This window comes from Homalodisca vitripennis, chromosome 3 (assembly GCF_021130785.1).
Source record: "Homalodisca vitripennis isolate AUS2020 chromosome 3, UT_GWSS_2.1, whole genome shotgun sequence".
Classification (NCBI taxonomy): Eukaryota; Metazoa; Arthropoda; class Insecta; order Hemiptera; family Cicadellidae; genus Homalodisca; species Homalodisca vitripennis.
The window spans coordinates 193,892,511-193,912,877 of NC_060209.1; the positions used below are offsets into that span (position 1 = coordinate 193,892,511).

The following is a 20,367-nucleotide window of genomic DNA, read 5'->3' on the forward strand; positions in this document are numbered from 1 at the left end:
CGCAGTATGCAGACAATTTCTTGAGGCTGGCGATGTACTCTGCGACTGATTCTCCTTCCTGTTGATTCCTTTTGCTGAATTTGTACCTTTCAGCTATGAATGATGGCTTCGGGTACAAATGGTCCTGAATTAACTTCACTAATTCATCAAACTTTTTCACTGAAGGTTTTTCCGGCGTACATAAATCTCGTAACAAACTGTACGTTTTCACACCCTACAGGGTGTAACGTACTAACCTTTTTGTCGTCACTAATACTGTTACAGTCAACGAATAATTCAAATCGTTCAACATACGAATTCCAAGTTTCTGCACTGTTGTCGAAGTCACCAATTCCGCCAATAATTCCCGCCATTTTTACTGTTTCACTAATAAAGACGAAATGTTCTAATTTACGACCTTGTCTTCCAACATCAAAATGTACCGATTTTGAGTCCACGTGACGCCAAACTACAGACACACTTCCTCCCACTATAATTTTCGGAGAAATTATTTACGCACAATCGAACAGGTTGCATTGCACTCGCGGGATCGCATTAATACCTCGTCGCCAATTGTTGTGTACGGGTTACGGGGAATCGGAATAAAAGACTGAATCATCGACTGTGCTCGGTTAAGGTTGGAGGGTAACAGAGAGAGAGACAAGGGCAGGACACTGGAAAGTGGTAGGTGGTGTGATCTGGTGGCGTTGATGAGAACAGCCAATGGCATTTATTCAAACTAATCACCCCATATGACGTCACAGCATCATAGATCATACAGTTGGTCTTTGGCTGTGGCTTTAACTTGCCAATAACAATTTATAATATGTATAATAATTATTATTATAATTATTATTGTAATTCAATACATTACAAGTGAGAGTTCTGTTATTGTGAATCGGCAGTCTTCTTTATTCTTCTCATTGACTTTAGATACAAATGTTATCGGTCACAATGCTTGGCCGTCCAATTTGTTTGTCATCATGCACATTAATTCGGTCATTTTTAAACCTAATGCACCACTGACAAACTCCATCTTCAGTAATCACATTTTTCCCATAAACTTCACAGAGTTGATTATAGATCTCGATTGGTTTACTGTGTTTATCCAACAAAAATCGTATTACCAACTGCACTTCACAACTCAAGGGATTTTCAATTGTGTCACACATTATTAACTGATATTGTAAAACAACAAGGAGCAACAGTAACCTCTCAATAGCACGGCTGGATAGCCACTGAACGGAGAAATGCCCTGACATAAAAATGGTTGTGATCGTCCCGCCCCTAGTGGCTACAGAGCGAAACGTTATCTACTTTCTGGACAGCCCCCTTACATCTAATACAGTCTCCAGACTCACCCAGGAGTTCAGATTGTTGTCCATCTTTCTCAAGAAACCACCGGAAGTCAGAAGTGTACTTGTATTTGGATGCTCCGCAGCTTAGCGTAACGTTGTCGGTTTGTACCACCAGTTCGGGGTGTACAATGTTAAACCCCTCTTCCACCTCTGAAATAAAAAATACTTGTGAAATATTCTCTTAACAATTGGATGGATTACTGTATGAATGTTGTTACTACTACATGAAAGTTTGTACATATTCCACACGATTTATCATCATAAATGTGCACATTTCTTTAAACTGCACATGATAAATCACTGAAATATAATATTATTATATATAATATAAATACGATATATATATATATATATATATATATATATATATATATATATATTTTATACTGCTACAAAGTGTATAAATAATAAATGGTTATGAATTATTTATAATAGTAATAAAATTTTACCTTTTGCATGATGGAAATAATGGTTTTTTGCGAAAAAACGGGAATATTGTTGTTTTAACGTCTACATGCGAGAAGTTTTGTGACTTTTACTAATACAAATTATTATTGAACATTTCTAAGCTCTGTATCAAATTTTATTACAACATTTTCTTGCAAACAAAAAATATAGTAGAAAATTTCTTTTTATTTATATAAAATGCATTTAATTTACATATTAAAATACTTATATGTACTGTTACTGTTAAGTACTGTTCCAGCGGAGTAAGTATTTTAAGTGATTCGATGTTTCTTGAAATTAAATATATAATCAGGATAAAGCTAAAAGATTTTAATTCTGTTAAATATTACTGTTGTATTATACAATAATGAAAGAACAAACAAAATTTGTTACAAAACAAACATTTTTTCTGAATACCATACTCAGTAATCCGGAAAGGTTTTTATTTATTTTCAAATACAAAATAATTGAGTCACAAAAAGTACTTGCTCTGCCGGGACTCGAACTTGGATCCTCACTTTCTGGGTGAATGCACTACGACTATAACTTATTCAAATTCAAATTCAAATTCAAAATTCCTTTATTCTTTTTTATACATAATGTACATGAATTGCGTCAATTACCTTTACTACAATATAAAACATAAGACTCAGGTTAGAGTATTCATACTTTATATTTAATACAGTATAATAATACATATAATATTTTAAATATTTATGTCCATAGTGTTAATATGTTTTGTAATGGTAGGCAAATACAAACAAAATTAACTTTCAAGTCACAGTGTAAAAAACTCTTCAAGAGAGTAGAATGAATGATCTGTACAAAATTGTTTCAACATTTTCTTAAAATTATTAAAAGAATTCTCATTCTTAATACAGCCTGGAAGGTCATTTATAAATTTTATTCCTATGTATGTCGGACACTGTTTATATTTTTTCTTTATTATGTTTCTTTACTACAAAATTTTCTCTATTTCTTGTATTATAATTATGATAATCTTGTTGCCTTGGTATAGACTCTGCATTTGTCTTGACATGTAATATAGTTTTATAAATATATAAACTATATACTGTCATTATTCTTAGGTTAATAAAGTGGTCTTTACAACTATCATTATTTTTTAAGGTGTAGAATATGTCTTATTGCCACTTTTTGTAAATGTAATATTTTGTTTAAGTTATTTGCACTGGTTCCACCATAAATTTCAATGCCATATGAAATGTGTGGATGTATCAAGGCATAGTAAACAGATTTCAGTGCATTTATTTCTAGGAAGAAGGATTAACCGCCTGATTGCAAATATTCCAGAACTCATTTTATGACAAATTTTTTTCTACTTGTTTTGTCCAACTTAATGTATTACTTAGAGCCAGACCCAAGAATTTTGTATCTTTTACAAATTTATTTCCAATTGTATTTATCTCATTTGATTGTTTACATTTAAATTTCATTAGAATTGTTTTATCAGAATTTAGTAATAAATTTCTATCATTCAAGTAACATTTTAGTTGTGACAATTGAATATTCTGTTGTATTTATTACACTTTGTAAATCTTTTCCAGAAACTGACATACTTATATCATCTGCAAACAAACATAAATGATTTTTATTTGATAAATTTGTTAAAATCTGTGGCATACCTCCCAAGTAGCATAAGAACAAAAATGGGCCCCAATACTGAACTTGTGGTACAGAATATTGTATTTTTTTCTATTCTTGAATTAATATTTCTTTATTTCATTATTACCTAGATATTTAATACTAACATACTGCTGTCGCCCTTCCAGATATGACTGGTGCCATCTTAATTCTTTATCCTCAATACCATATGATTCTAATTTTTCTAGCAAGGTTTTATGGCAGACACTATCAAAATGCCTTTGTCAGATCCAGAAAGGCTCCAACAGTATGATTCCCTTCATCCAAATTTTCTAGCACATTCTCAATATAAATCAATTAATGCTGTTACCGTTGATCTATTTTTTTCTATAGCCATGCTGCTCCAAATCCAGCAATTTACCCTTCTCAAAATAGTCTACTAATTGAATCATCATAGTCTTTTCAAATATTTTTGATAAAGCAGGTTGTATTGCCAATGGTCTATAATTTAGAGGATTTTTGCTGTCCTCCTTTTTTTAACACAGGAACAACTTTTGATATTTTTTAATTGAGTTGGGAAGTTTCCTGTTATTATAGAAACATTCACCACATGTAAAAGAGGATTTAAAAGTGCATGTTTTGCCTCTTTAATAATCTTTAATAGGTATGTCATCATACCCTGCCGACCATTTTGGCTTAATAGAATCAATTATTTTAATTAGTTGATCACAGTCAATAGTGTTGCATTTAAATTTACTTTTATAATTTGAATTTCGATTAATAGAAATTGACTTTTTGTTTAAATTTGGAGCAACATGCTTTTTTTACCATTTCGACAAAACTTATGTTTAATAAATCAGCTACACAATAAACAGGGTCACAGATTATTTTACCACCATCGTTAAGCTCTTTATTTTTAAATGACATTTCCTTACTGTTTCTAATTTCATTATTTTACCACTTGCCATATAGTTTTATTGATATTTGTTGTATTCACCACTTTATTATTAATGTAATCTCTTTTCTTTTTTTGAATCAATTTTTTATATTTATTTTTTTGTTCCTTCAAAGAAAGTTTTATTTGTTTGTTATTTTTACTCTTCCTATATAAAATTATGTTTATTTATAAGTTCTTTTTGTTTGCAAGTTATTTCATAATCTATCCATTGGTTTTTTTATTGTGTTTAATAAAGAAGGGTTTTAAGGGAAAATTTATATCAAAATAATATCCACAGAGCGCTTACTTTTTACGATTAAAAGCACTGTGCGACTACAGCAAACTCACCTAGGTGCAAACACTCATGAAATGCGGTTGTCGTAGAAATGCTTCTTGTGCAATATTACGGCAGACAACAGGAAAAAAAACGGTAACAACATAATAATGACAGTGCGTAATAATGACAGTGCCACACTTTTACGCAATCGTTAAGAATATTAGGTTATGTCAAAAACCATAGAGGGACTAAACCATCTCCAGGTTAAATGTTATTCTTAGCCGTAACTTCACCTGGTAAAATAAGACATCCTTTACCTTACTTTTTAAAATAAATAAATTGCTAAGAAGCCCGTAATGGGCTTCAAGGACTTGCGTCATAACAGAGAAGGCTCCTCAACACTCAAAGGGTAAAGAAAGGGATCACTTAATTACCTGTAGCAAGAAAATATGTGTAATTCTGTCGGTCCTCAGTGGAATCTTGAGTGTAAAGATTGTTGGCCACACAGAAAAACTTGGCTGTTTCATGATGTTTGGGTACTCTGATGCTAGACTTGAGTGGTTTGTGGAGTGGAAGCTCCTCATTCTTGTGCGCTACATACATAGCCAGCTGAAACATTATTAATAAAACTTACATGAAAAAACATGTTACATGATTGTGATTTAATTTACATTGAACATCGATAAATCAATATACAACTAATCATAATTATTTTAGATACTTTTATATTCTTGCAAGAATATATTTATTTATGAAGTAAATTATGTGCATAATGAGTTACTTGAATGATTTGTATACTTGCAGTGACTCGATAATAAAAAATTAAAAAAAACCTTATTATGATCAGTTTAAAATACAAATATTTTTTCTTTCGCCCAAAGTCAAACTTATTTTTGTCCTTTTAGTGACAAGGGACAACGTTGGCTGTGACCGAGGCCTTCACTGTGGTAGACACAAATGACGAGGACTGAAGGGGAGCTTAAACAATATATTATAATGATAAATCTAGTTGTATATGAAATCACAAATGTAAAAATAATTTCAACTGTATATTTGTCCAAATTTCATTATGCTATCTTACCGGTACAGGCTCATGGCGATCCAGGCAGACAGGGTAGTTTGGACAAGGGACGGAGATCCAAGTGATGTTGGGCCTGGGATGTCCAAAAACCTCACAGTCAATGATGTGTTCATTGTCTGTCAGGTAGAACTTTTCTGTCTCTCCATTATTCACTATTACTTCCGGAATACCTGAAAAATCATCATTTACACTGTAAGGACAAGAAAGAGGATTAGTTCTTCGCACAGAGCTAAATACACTCATACCCTATCAGTGCTATCTTTTTCAATTGTCCATCTCTCATAAAGAAACCTATTCATCTAAACAACTTTAAACATAAGGAAAATTGCTTGTAAACAATTTGGTTGGTGGTATAAATTATAAACAAAGTTAGAAGAAACTATCACTTCCTGCCAGCTGATTGGGGACAAGAAGTTGAAGTACATACTGAACATTCCCCCTTTCAATTCCCCATCCATAATAATAGTTCCTGTAATTTGTATGATGGTTCATTCGTCAGATTATTTCAATGTTTAAGAGACTACTACATTAAATTTGACCACACAACCATGAGATTGCTGTACATAAATACGTAGCTTGTTGTGCGTATGTACGTAGCTTGCTGTGTGTACGTACGTAGCCTGGTGTGCATATGTACGTAGCTTGCTGTGTGTACGTACGTAGCCTGGTGTGCGTATGTACGTAGCTTGCTGTGTGTACGTACGTAGCCTGGTGTGCGTATGTACGTAGCTTGCTGTGTGTACGTACGTAGCCTGGTGTGCGTATGTACGTAGCTTGCTGTACATAAATACGTAGCTTGCTGTACATAAATACGTAGCTTGCTGTGCGTACGTACGTAGCTTGCTGTGCGTACGTACGTAGCTTGCTGTGCGTATGTACGTAGCTTGCTGTACATAAATACGTAGCTTGCTGTACATAAATACGTAGCTTGCTGTGCGTATGTACGTAGTTTGCTGTGCGTATGTACGTAGCTTGCTGTGCGTACGTACGTAGCTTGCTGTGCGTACGTACGTAGCTTGCTGTGCGTACATACTTAGTTTGCTGTGCATACATGCATAGCTTGTTGTGCGTATGTACATAGTATAAACATGTAGTGTAATGGCTCCTTTTTTTAGTTTATAAATTAAATCTTTGCTCTGCAACTTGAGAAACTAAGCACCTATAAATCTAATACTGCTTCTCACCATCTGAACATTATAACAAAAATGTATCTATATTTAAAACACAACCTTTTGGCATTCCCAAGAGAAAGGAAGACACAGGCCATCTCTGTAACCTACCATTGAATGTTGCTGGGATGAGGACACTCTTAGTGTACACCCCGTTGTTCACCTCCAGCCTGTAGGTCCCTGAGTCTCGTGTGTTCGGCCGCTTAATTGTGAGTTTGCTCATGAACTGGTTGTCAGTAACTGTGTACTTAGAACTGCCTTGTGTGATTATCAACCGGTCCTCATAATCATACCTGTGCATTGAACACAGCATTGTTTTATTATTATAAAACAAGTTTATATAAATAACACAAACAATAACCAAATCAAATTTCAGCTAAAAGTGTTAACTCAATGGCATCTAATATTTGTGAACTTGTATCTTCCAAAATTCTAGTCTTTGCTAGTACATAAGTTCGGAAAAAGTTACGGTTTCAGAATCAAACATCATTATTCTCTACTGTACATACCGGAACATAAAAATAGTATCATGATACACATTTTTAAAATAGATTCTAATATAATTCCAATGACACAAAATAATTGTAACATGTTTTAGTGAGTTTTCACTATATAAGAGACAATTGATACTGTTAAGTTAAAAATGTTTTGTCATTGGAAATACATTTGAATCCGTTTACAAAATGTTTATCACTGTCATTATCTTGAGGATCTACTCATAGATCGCACTTATACGAAATTTGCATTCGCTAGAACATTCCAGTGTTTCAATATCTTTGTTATGTACAGTTTTGAGATCATCATTCAAAAATTTAATTTAACACTAATTTTAGGTGAGAATATGTGACATTGTGAGAGCAGAAAAAAAGTGTTGTGCAGTATCATAACAACCAAAGTCAAAGGGTTCAAAAATAAATAATAACCCGTAGATGAGCAAATTAAAACAATTAAGTATAAATTAAAATCTTTAAAAATATATCAACTGCACATATATAAAATTGTTTATCAATTTTGATTAGGATGTTACAATATTGAGGTTTTGATCAGACGTGTATTTACCAACCAAACAACTTTCAGCCAACGTACCATTGTTTGTACTTGACCTCGGGGGAGGATTCGATGTTGACAACCAATTCCTCGTTGGCGACTCCCGGGTGAACTGAGTATTCTGTCTTCGCAGGAATCAGATCCAGGACACTGTGAGCTGTGACATGACAAGAACAGGTTTAGTATTCAATAAAGTGATCCTCAGGTGAGGTTTTATGTTTTGTTTCTTTTTCGGACAATATTCCCCCAATATGCAGATTAAAGTCATAAAGAGAAAACAAAAAGCAAAATTTCTGTCCAAGTTAAAAGTTTGTGCTAAATAATAGTGTGTCTATATATTTTGTGAATAACTAATATTGCTACTAATTAAAAAAATAATTAACTAGAAAACCTAAACAAATTGTAACAATCAAAGAAACCTCAGTCAATGAAATTCGAACACTAGATGACCTTGAGATCAAGAACAAAATTATAAAGTCAAAGACGTTTGCAAATGTGTGGGAGGGCCTTTCCTCTCTCCCAGTTACCTCCATCATGTTTGTTTTTCAGATGATGAGGTACATGGAACGAAATGTGTGGTGTAGATTTGTTCCTCAAATTGTTAACTGCGTGATCAGCTGTTTTGGGCAGTTCATCATATGTTTGTGCTTCATCTAACTGCTCTAAACTATTATATGCTTGAACTTGTATAATCTGTTCAGTTGTAAGTTCGACTTTGGTGAGATCTTTGCCGTATAATGTAGGCTATTGATTTGTGTTTTTTTCAGTACCTAATGGATGTAAGGTCATAATTATTATTATTATTATTATTAATTTGTGCTTATTAACCTTGTCATACCCTTTTTAGGTAGGATAACAGGATTTCAGACATTTGCCATTGCTACAGGTTATAAAAGGTATAACACAACGTTTCAAGGATTGGAATCTATCTTCTTCGTCAGGTGGGAATCAATTCTCGAAATGTAGAGTTATACCTTTTATAACCTGTAACGATGGCAAATGTCCTAAATCCTGTTATCCTTTCAAACCTTCCATCATCAATAACAAACTTTTTAGATAGCTGAAAAAGAGAATAGATAGATCATCGAAATATTGTGTTTTATTTTTATAATATACAGTATACAACACTCTGAAATCCTGTTACCCTTTCAAAAACAAACCGCACTTGGTAAATCTTGGTGTGGTATTCAATAAATAAAGTGAAATCACTCTTACCTGTTACCCTTAGCGTTGTTTTATTACTGTTTTTATTGTTCGACTGGTCGACCACTTGACAGATATATTCCCCTTCGTCTTCCTCATTCACATTGTAGATGTTCAGGGTGACTTGTGTGTTATATTGTCCATCAACTTTGTTTATAAGTCTCTCCGAGTGTATGTGATTACTCTGCAACAGATAAATTAGTTGTTAATATTTTTGTATCAAGAAATTAAGTTTATTTAAATGGTGCTATACTACTGACTAAAAATAATGATCCAGGAGGGTTCACTTTTGTATGATTTATATCTTCCACTTGAACTCACACTGGGTACAGCAAAAACCGATGTGTCACTTAAATCTGGGCAACCTTATGGATGTCCAGGAGGTGCACATCGCCAACCACAAATGTCAAGATTCTGGGGTACAAGGGTAGATTGATAGGTATAGTCTACTGTGAGAGATGACTGTTGGAGTTGGTGGGGCTATTTAAGTATTAAGGGCTGTTGCTAGCCTAGACATAAGGACGTGCCACCCTCTGCCTACTTTGACAGGAGAGATTGGTACAGAGCTGGCCTCCTGGCCTTCTTCCAAGGAGGCATGAGTGATATATGCCCAAAATCCTTCCTCATAGACCTCAACAGGAGGCAGTCCCTACCCCAGCATTATCCATCCACAATATCCTGTCATTCCGGAAGCAGTGAAAAAGTCCTTTTAGGATTAAGTGCAATTTTTCAGCTTATAAAAGAACAAAAATAACATGAAAAATAAGATGTTACAACATTGTGTTTTTCCTATATCTGATTGTATCGTATACATTCTAATAACTATTGCACATTGAATTTGTGATCAATGGAACAGACAACGCCAAAATTTGTGTAGACAGCTGCAATCTTGTGTCTCACGCTGTGTGGTTTCTTATGAATATGAAATGAAAATGTACTCAGTGCCTAATTATTTACCTTATTGAGCCTGGGGTCTGGCAGCACCCAGTCCAGCACCACGGTGACATCCAGGTTGTGATGGATGGAACAGGTGAGACTGACATTTGTGTTGACAGCTGCAATCTTGTGACTCACCGTGATGTGTGGCTTCTCAATAGACGATGTCTTTCCTACAATAAATCCAAAACTTTAACATTTTGTGTTTTGTACAAGCACACCTATCGACCGTGGTAACGCACCCAATTAGGTCACACTCTCTAATTGCTCTCTAATCTGCTCTAGCAGATTGAAAATTGTTGGAAAAAATATGAGGATTGTTCAGAAATTATCTTTCATTTTCAAGTTACGTTTGAAGCACTAAATTTATCAATCTCATCTTTACTTTGTCTAGATATAACGGTATAGCCTAGTTTAACATGTTTTGGTTACATATATTTGGAAATATTATATCACAATTTTATCCAGCATTGCCAGTTAATAAAAAAATAACCAATAAATTTTACCAAGACTGCTGGTCATCTGTAAGAAGGATTTTTAAGCAGCGAGCAGTTACAGATTATGTTTATTCTTAAAGTAGTACATTAAATCTTTAATTTTGATTTTGAAGATGAAAAAAATATTGAAATACATTGAAAAAGATAGTTGTTTTATATGTTATTTATGTTGAATTTGTATATTTTAAAATCACAATGGTTGTAATTTTGCATATAAGGTTTCACTAAACTATGTTCAGGTAATTCCAGCAATAAGTGTACAAGAATATTACACTTGATGGAACACCACATAAGTGATACAAGTTAAGCATATAAAGCTTTAATAGCATCATCAAGATTAGTAAAAAAGGATCTACTGTTACATCAAAAGTTGAAGCCAAAGGACATCTTATTTATAGCATTAATTTTATTTGTTTACAGTGTTTTTTTGGAATTGAATGAAAGAAGCAAGGGTTTTCCATAAATCACTTTTGTGTAACAGCCAAGGTCTGTGTCAACTTTAAATTCAAACACTTTTATTATTCAAATGTACTCGTCCAGTTTGGAGCTCAAGCAAATGTATTTTTTTTACATTGTCAAAGTTTGTATATAAAAACACAATTTTATAAAATGGTATGTTTCACCACTTTTAAACTTTAAGAAGTTATAACCTTTTAACTTACACCCAAAACACAATACAATATAATTACACATTTTTATACAAGTGTATTTGAAACCATTAGTCCATACTGAGACTTTTATAGGATAAATTAAATGTTTCTATTCTATTAAAGTTTTGTAAAACAATATACCCTCTAGTATTAAATTTCAAATCATGAAAAAGCAATTTATATTTTTAGTAGCACAATATTATTTAGATAAGTAGTACCAAAATGTGAGTTTCTTTTTAGTATTGCAGAATTTATTGTCGACCATAAAACAATTTACAAAAGGAGTGTAAAATATGTTTTAATTTAATACAAACAATTTATATTGTACCATGAAATTCAGTTGTACCATCCATCAAATTGTCTGTGAAATTTATTATGAAACCTTTTTTGTATGTACTATTTCTGAAAATTTTGACTGAGCTTCAAGTTTTTAAATATAATGAAACAATTTTCAAGAACAGCAAGCAGGACATGTAGGATTCAATTCAGTGTTTTAAATGTAATGACCCAATTTTCACTAAATAAAATGAAAGTAGATTTTTAATAATTTTAAAAATACATGTACATTATACTTTCCTTGTGGATTTCATGAAATAATTCGTAAAAACCCATGTTTGTTGTTGTTAGAAGGGAGTTTTTATTTTGCTACTCAAATGGATAGTATTTTGTAAACTTGACCGATAGTTCACAGTACATAGTGTTGGAATTAGCTGTTTAATGAAATATAGAATTTATTTGATAAGGTCAGTCTAAAAATTATTGTTACTGACATTTTTGTGACTGATTAGCAGAGTAGCATGTTAGTTTCAAATGCTTTTGTATTTTCATAATCTTATAAAAATCATCATATAAAAATAATTAAACAACGTAGTTGTTTATAACGCAACTCAATTTATTATAACTAAAAAATGGATATAATTAATAACTTCATAGTTTTATGTAATAGGAATGTTAACGTAAAGACTCAGTTTTTAAGTAACTTTTAATTTACAAAAGGTTCTCAATATGGCCCCTTTTCTTTGCATCGCGCACACTGCGTGTTACTCTGTGTGTAAGTATGTTAGTGACTTTTTCCCAGAAGATCCAACAGCGTCAAGTCTTAAAAATATGCAGGCTAACGGACATTTTGATTTAAAGTAAAATAAGATGCATTAAAAATTTAATTAGGTTGTTTAAACATTTTTATATTATGATTTTTACTTTCAGTTTAATTATTTGCATATGATTTTTATAAAAGTATAACATATGAAACAATTAGAAACTAACATGCTATTGTGCTAATCAGTCACAAAAATGTCAGAAACTATCATTTATAGACTGATCTTTTCATATAAATTCTATATTTCACTAAACAGCTTAGTCCAATACTATGTGCTGTGAACTAACAGTCAAGTTATAATTATTTCATGTAAAAAATGTTCCATTAAAAGTACTAATAAAAGAGGTGTGACAGTATGAAAATTATTACCAAAAAAGGTTTTTGAGTGCAGCGAGTGAATGACGCAACCAATAATTAACTGAACATTGATTTGTTGGTCTTGTTATTACCCAAAAGTTTTCAATTTAATCTTTGCTGTATCTTTTATAGATTCCAAAATCCTTTCGATGTGAATAAAATTTGGAACACCCACTATAGGTATGGCTCAAATTAGAATTATAAATGAGTAAAACAACTAGTAGAATATTAAATATGTAATAAATTTGTATTAAGCACCAAAATGTATACATTCGGAAATAGATTACAGCTAGCAAAAGTTATAAAAATGTAATAGGAATGTTACAGACAAGTGGAATACAAATTACTCAGACACAATGTTTGGGAACTAGCATATGCTACTTTGTTCCGATAATAAGAATCCCAAAACATTAGATTAAAACAAACAGATAACAGCTCCCTTGTTCACATTCTGCTTTCTACATAGTGTACAGCCTGCAGTGGTGACTAACATTAAACTTTGTATATCTCACTTAAGTGAAGAGTTTCACAAACAATTTCTCTATTTAATTTGCTACACTCTGACATATTCAGCATAGTAGTTTTAGTTTTGTTAAATTTTCTATATATATTTAACATAGTGTTTTAGATTGTGTGTTATTATAGTCAAGTGGTAAAATCACTTTTGGATTTGGAAAATATTATTTTATGTTATATTTGTAGCTTTATATGATAACTTCCGTAAATACAGAAAAAGTAAAAACAATTTTTGTTATAACTCAAAATAAACTACTTACACGCATTTTAAGCAGGGATTTTAGCATTTTGTGTTCAGGTAGATATAAAAACATTTAAAGATGGAAATTTGAAATTTTTACATCATGTACATGGGTTATACTTCTAGGAGACATGTTTTTATTTGTAAAACGTAATTAATTTCATTAAGAAAAACATTTTAAAGCATGTAAGTTAAAAAAATTATATTTAATTTTAAATTAATTTCCAGAAGCCACAATAAATGAATTAAAAAATGTCACTCCCTAAAGATGTGATTCAGAAATATTTCAATTTTTTTGTCTTCAGCCATTTATTTCCTGATTATAAAAGTGTCTAAATTTCATAATTTAAATGCTTTTAATTTAAAATACAGTGATCACAACATTTTTGACCTACTTTTTTACATCCAGGGAAGTAGTTTTTTTAATGAGCTATCTATGAATTTAACATAACAAATATTCTCTAAACCCGAAATCGATTACACCAACTTAAAGAAGAAAACAGATACCAGTTTTCAAAATTGTGTTTCATTACTTTCAATACACTTAACAATCAATAGAATTTGTCTTCAACATTCCTGTTGCTTTTAAACTATTCAATGTCTACAATGAAGTTTAAATAAAGGAAGATAGATTATGTTAAGGATTGAATATTACTTACACTTACCTACTCATACTAGTAGTTTTGATACTGGTATCACAACAATGATATGAACCGCCACCCACTACTAAGTGTTCAGCAGTGAAAAATACAAATAGTTATACACAACATATACAATACAACATGCACACATACAAAAACAGAGAAATTCTTTTGTTACATCAAACAGAAGTAAAGTAAGTTTTATACAAGAGAATTTATAAATAGTATTTGATCTTGAGAATGTTAGTAAACTTATTCAATATTATACAAGAACACCCATTCAACACAAAATAATAAAACGTTTTTAGCAAAACATGCAAAGATTTGTCAAGATAAAGCCAGATAAAGGAAATTAAGGCAATGAAAATAAAAAAAAACATCAAGTCAGTTATTAAATGAATAGAACACCTGAAGAAACTGTTAAAAACCAAGTTTTTAACAGAATAAATAAAACTAAGTTTTTAGTTAGAATAAACTTAATTACTTTGTTTATAATAGTCAAGTAAATTGACTAAAGCAAAGTGACTTTGTAATAATACAGTACTACTAAAGTCATAAGAAACACTTAACTTTTGTAAAACTAAATTCTTAAAATTTGATGATGAGAATCAGTTGATGTTATCTAAATAGACAAAGCAAAAATCTAATTGGAATTTTTTTAACACAATTTTTTTTGTTCACAATGATGTTTGCTCCATCAGGCACACACAATCTTTCACAAATGCTGTCGTGTACCTGATCGGGTAAATACCAGGCTTTCGTAAAGCGGATCGTGCACCAGATATGGTACTCGTTACAATGCATTTCCTTATTGCATTTTTGTTGTTTGCCTCTCTTGGTGGTTTGTTAAATTTGATCCCGTGCTTAAATAATTACCTCAGACTATCGTGTACTTCATCGGGGGCATGATTGCTTAATTTTTAAGGATAATCAATTTTTTTAGGTACTCCTTTTTTAGGGTGCATGGAGAAACAAAATACTAACAAAACATATTAAAATTACTTTTTTTGTGCAAAATTTCATACTTTTCTCATTATACTTAGACGTTTAACGTAAAAAAAAAGGTTATGGTTTTTTACCAAAATTATTGAAAAATTGTACGGCAGATAAAAAAGATGTCGTTTTGAACGTGTTAATGTCATAAAAGAGCACATTCTTCAACGGAGTATGTGAATTTCTTTTGTTAACCATAATATGGGTTTATTTACTGTTAAATTTCCTCATCATTGCTGGATCGTATGAAACTCTTAAAAAATTAATAACAACACCAGGATATGACATCCCTTAAACTATAAACAAAAATTACCTCTATTACTTATAATCCAATTAACTAATCTTACAAGTTTTATTGTCCGTTTTTGAAGTTTCATGTTATATTTTCAGGGCACTTATGTTTGCTACAGTAAAATTTTGCTTCCAAAGAAGTTTAATAATATAAATTATAAAAAAAATTTCCACACGTCACTCAGAATTGTTCTCTAAAATAGATTATGTACAGATTTTAGATCTAGAAACAATAAATGGAAATTCAAAACACAAAAGTGCATAAAAGCGACATTACTACATTAAAGGTATTAAGACTATCTGAATCACAACACCTGCATTGAAAACATTCTCTTCATAATAAAAGAAAATATATGTGTACTTTTTTTAAATTTTGTGTTAAATATGTATTTGGTAGTACTAAACAAATTTTTTCAAACCATCCTTCAAAATATAGACATTGTGGAAAGGGTTGAATCAATGGGAATGTTGAGTTTAGTTCATTTCACTTTCTGCTTAGTGCAGTGTCTAAAATCTGAACCTCTTTGTCACTGCCTTTTTTTATCTCTTCAGACAGATGTTGACTGCAGATTCCAGGAAATGAAGTCTGTGACAGTGTGCACTAAGCAGAAGGAGAAATGGAACTAAACTCAACATTTGCATCCTTCAAACTTCAACTTTTGGCGCACCACTGAAGTTACTCTTAATTACAATAACTGCTTGTATTCTTAATTATTACCGGCAAGTATAGAAAAATCAGTGTATAAAATAAATCATTTCCCAGAGTTTCTGTCTTTTGCAGGTCCTGTGCTTATCAGGTAAGTAAAGTGAAGTGCCAAAAACCCTTACTCCAGCTCACACCTGCTATACAGCAGAAAGTACAGAGTGAGAAGGTCACAGACGGTGAGCAGTGACCCAGCAGTTGCTGACAGTGCACACAACTACTCTGCCTCAGGCACTGCCACTGCCAACTTGATATCTCACTCAATCCGACAACTGACTTCCTCTTTCTAAAATATTAACAATTTTTATTTTCAATTATTTTCCTGACATAAGTAAATAATTCTCAAAAATGTCCAAGAACAAGACTACATCCGGACCTAAATATCCCTGTGGTATTTGTAGTGTAGGTGTAAAATTCTCTGGTATCTATTGTACTGGTCCCTGCAACCTATGGTACCATGCTGGATGTGTAAACATTGCTGAAAAACATTTGAAAAAAAATGAATAAAGAGGAAAATCGACCAACTGGACATGTAAAAACTGTAATACAACATCAGCATCCCTGATTCTACCACTAAACAGGATCACATCAAAACAAATGGTCAGTCACCAGGGCCTGCACCTAAAATTGCTGAACATGGTCATCAACATCAGGAGAAAAATCTCAACAACTTCCAGCTTGGCAGAGGAGCTAGAAATGGTCAGACAAAGTGTCCAAAAATATGAAGATCTAGAAGAAACAGACATGGAAACCTCTTTGACCATAGCGGCTGAAGCTGGCAACTTCCTACTGAAGGAGAACAATAATCTCAAAAGAGACATTCAGATATTGTCAAAACAAAAATCCTCATTAGAAGATACTTTTGCAGGGTTGGAGTTGAAGCTGGAAGAAATGACTGAACAAGAAAAACACATTTTTGCACAAAATAGAAACCCTGCAGGAAAAATTGCATGAAACATTGGCTCAACTGGAAAAGGAAAAACAGCACAGATTAGAATTACAAAACTTATTTGAAGAGAATGACAGAATGCAAACCTTTTCACTAGATGAACAAAAGAAAAAAAATACTGGATCTTGAAAAATTAAATCAACATCTGACAAAAAAAAACTAACGTGATAGAACACAATAATTATACAGATTTAAAACTAAGTTTTAACAAAGATTGAAAAGTCAGATCAATTTCAAGATACTAAAATGCTCAAAGACATAGAAACTCAAACAGTCCATGAAGAAACACCTGTCATAAACTCCAGCAGCCTCGCTCTGACAGAATTAGCTCAAGTGAAGACGAGACAAGATCGAATGGAGGACGTTGTTAAAGAACTACAAGAACAGCTTAAGACTCTAAATTTATCTAAACTCCCAGCGCAAGTGAATTGACTACACCAGGAATTAACACACATATATCTGGTCCAAGAACGTCAAAAACAAGACAATTTTGTGCCAAAACAGTTTTTTCTGATAGGAAAAAGACTGCTTTTAGCATCTCGCTTCAGGCAGCCAAATACAACACTAAAATTGACCACAGTTGGAGCCAGACAAACCACTCATAAAAAACTGAATTATACAACACCCCCTTCCAGAACAACCTGACTATTCTACAGAAATTGGACATAGTTGGAGCCAGACAAACCACTTATAAAAAACTGAATGATATAAACACCCCTTCCAGAACAAAACCTAACTGTTCTACGGAAATTGACATAGTTGGAGCCAGACAAACCACTTATAAAAAACTGAATGATATAACACCCCTTCCAGAACAACCTAACTGTTCTACGGAAATTGACATAGTTGGAGCCAGACAAACCACTTATAAAAAACTGAATGATATAACACCCCTTCCAGAACAACCTAACTGTTCTACGGAAATTGACATAGTTGGAGCCAGACAAACCACTCAGAAAAAACTGAACTGCACTCTTCATTTAACACAGATACAATACCCACCATCAACTGCAAAGATCCGTCCCAATGGTGAAGACATAGAAGCATTTTTTAATAGACACATAGAGTTTTACAAAAACATAAATAACAACTACTTCTATACTCTCACCAGACCACACTCCGCTCCTGTGCAAATCTCCTCCTCCCACTCAGAAGCTGATCCTGCAAAACACTCTTGAAAATAGTTTTTTAGAAACCCTCACTCCCAAAAAAAAAGCAGAGAAAAACTAATCACAACCTTATTGACCAAGGAAATCAACTAAGGATATTTCATCAAAACATAGACTGCTTAGGTGGGAAAATTAAACAGATTGACACACATTCTAGAAACTTCATTCACCTGACCTGGTAATCTTGTCAGAGCATGGTCTTAAAGAGTACCAGCTCTCAAGTACTAGACTGCCAGGCTACAACTTAATTAGGAGGCTTCTCTCGGCATACCTGCAGAAAAGGAGGTGTAGCAATTTTGTCCAGTGAAACACTAGGAAACCAAGTACACAATTTAACAATGAGCTTGCTTGTGAAAACTTACGTGTGAAACTCACGTAGTAGTACATGTGACTATTGGCAAAAACCACAATCTATGTAATTGGAGTCTACAGACCACCAAGTGGAAACCTTGACTATGCCCTTGACATTTTATCTAGTACTCTGGACCTTATTCCAACATGGAAATGTCCTACTATAATCATGGGTGACATTAATGTAGATGGGCTGAATCATGACTATAAAAACCAAAAACTTAAAGACATGTTGGCCAGTCATAACATCACCAGGATAGATCTCCCACCCACTAGAGTAACTCTGAACTCTAAATCATCAATTGACTTTGTCTGCTCTAACCTTGACATAGGTAAAATTGACGCTGATTTAATTATCACTGGCCTTTCAGACCACAAAGCTCAGCTCTGCTCAGCTAGTATTCCGAACAAAAAATTACCTTTGCCCATTTTAACCAATAGACATTTTTCACAGAAAAACCTAGATTACTTCAAAAAACCTGCTTCATTTAGAGACATGGCAAAATGTATATATAACTCCCCTTCTGTGGAAGAATCCTATGAATATTTTCATGAAATACTCATTCAAACTCTTAATGCAACATGTCCACACAAAAAATCCCGCCCGAAAATAAAATCAAAATTCAAAGCAACCAATGAAGAATCTGAAAGGTTGAGAAAACATTTTCTAAGATCCCTGGAAATGGAATTAACAACTGGCAGTGAGGGTGATAAAATAGAAACAGCTATCAGAAAAAAGAACTATGACCTCTACTTGAAAAAACTGAGGAAACAGTCAACCTCAGACTTCATTAATAACTCACATAACAAACAAAAGGCTGTTTGGGAGGTTATTAACTACGAAAAATGCAATAACAGTAAAAAGGACGAACCACTTAAACTTATAATCAATGAAAAACTGATCCAGGACCCTTTGGAAATAACTGAACACTTCAACCATTACTTTACAAAAATAGCTGACATCACTCTCTGTAACGCTAAACCAGGCCATAAATAATCAGCTAACAACATGGAAAGACTATGGCGATGTACCTGACTTCATCCCACTCTCAACCACACCGGAAGAAGTCCTTCATATACTCACATCCCTTAAATCGAAACCAGCCGCAGGTGTCGATGAAGTCTCTTCCACACTCCTAAAACACTGTAAGGATGAAATAGCAAATCCCTTATGTCACATAATTAACCTGTCGTTTTCACAAGGTGTCTTTCCTATGAAACTGAAACTTGCAAAAGTATTTCCTTAAACACAAGAAAGGCAATACAACATCAGTGGAAAACTACAGACCTATATCGATTCTTCCAACGATATCAAAAGTAATTGAAAAAATCTTTCTGAATCAATTGACAGCACACCTGACTACTCAAAACATCTTGACGCCTCAACAGCATGGCTTCTTACGGAGGAAGATCCACCACCCACGGCTATAGTTCAACTGACAGAGTTTATTATCGACAAACTTGAAGAAGGTACAAACAGTTACCGCCATGCTACTAGACTTCAGCAAGGCTTTTGATTGCCTAAACCACTCTCTACTGCTCCAAAAGTAGGGAATATGGGCATTAGGGGAGCATCACATGACTGGCTTGCTAGCTACCTGAAAGATCGACAGCAACTAGTGGAAGTAAATTACACCAGAAACAACACATCCCATAAAGCAAGATCAACCTTGCTCCCAATTCACTAGAGGTGTACCTCAGGGATCTATACTTGGACCAGTGCTCTTCATATTGCTGACAAATGAGACCTACCAAGCTATCTTCTTGACTGGGCCCAAGCTATGTTATATGCAGATGACACCGCTCTTCTTATTGCAAAAAAAAGACACAGAATCTCTTGAAATAAATTCATTTATAGCCCTGAATATGACAAA

The 20,367-nt window shown here is 33.0% G+C and overlaps 1 protein-coding gene across 5 annotated transcripts in view; it reads right to left on the bottom strand.

Moving 5' to 3' along the window:
* The window catches only part of LOC124357957 (vascular endothelial growth factor receptor kdr-like), a 76,550-nt gene that overhangs the window by 43,661 nt on the left and 12,522 nt on the right, over positions 1-20,367 (bottom strand). For all 5 annotated transcript variants that reach the window (XR_006922011.1, XM_046810121.1, XM_046810122.1 and 2 more), the window contains 7 exons: positions 10,058-10,209; positions 9,113-9,284; positions 7,937-8,054; positions 6,962-7,143; positions 5,682-5,851; positions 5,035-5,209; positions 1,341-1,487 (listed from right to left, as the gene is read on the bottom strand). Coding sequence is in view for 4 of the 5 variants with exons in the window: in XM_046810121.1 (XP_046666077.1) it covers positions 1,341-1,487; positions 5,035-5,209; positions 5,682-5,851; positions 6,962-7,143; positions 7,937-8,054; positions 9,113-9,284; positions 10,058-10,209 (1,116 nt within the window). In the remaining variant the exon portion in view is untranslated. The remainder of the gene's footprint in view (positions 1-1,340; positions 1,488-5,034; positions 5,210-5,681; positions 5,852-6,961; positions 7,144-7,936; positions 8,055-9,112; positions 9,285-10,057; positions 10,210-20,367) is intronic.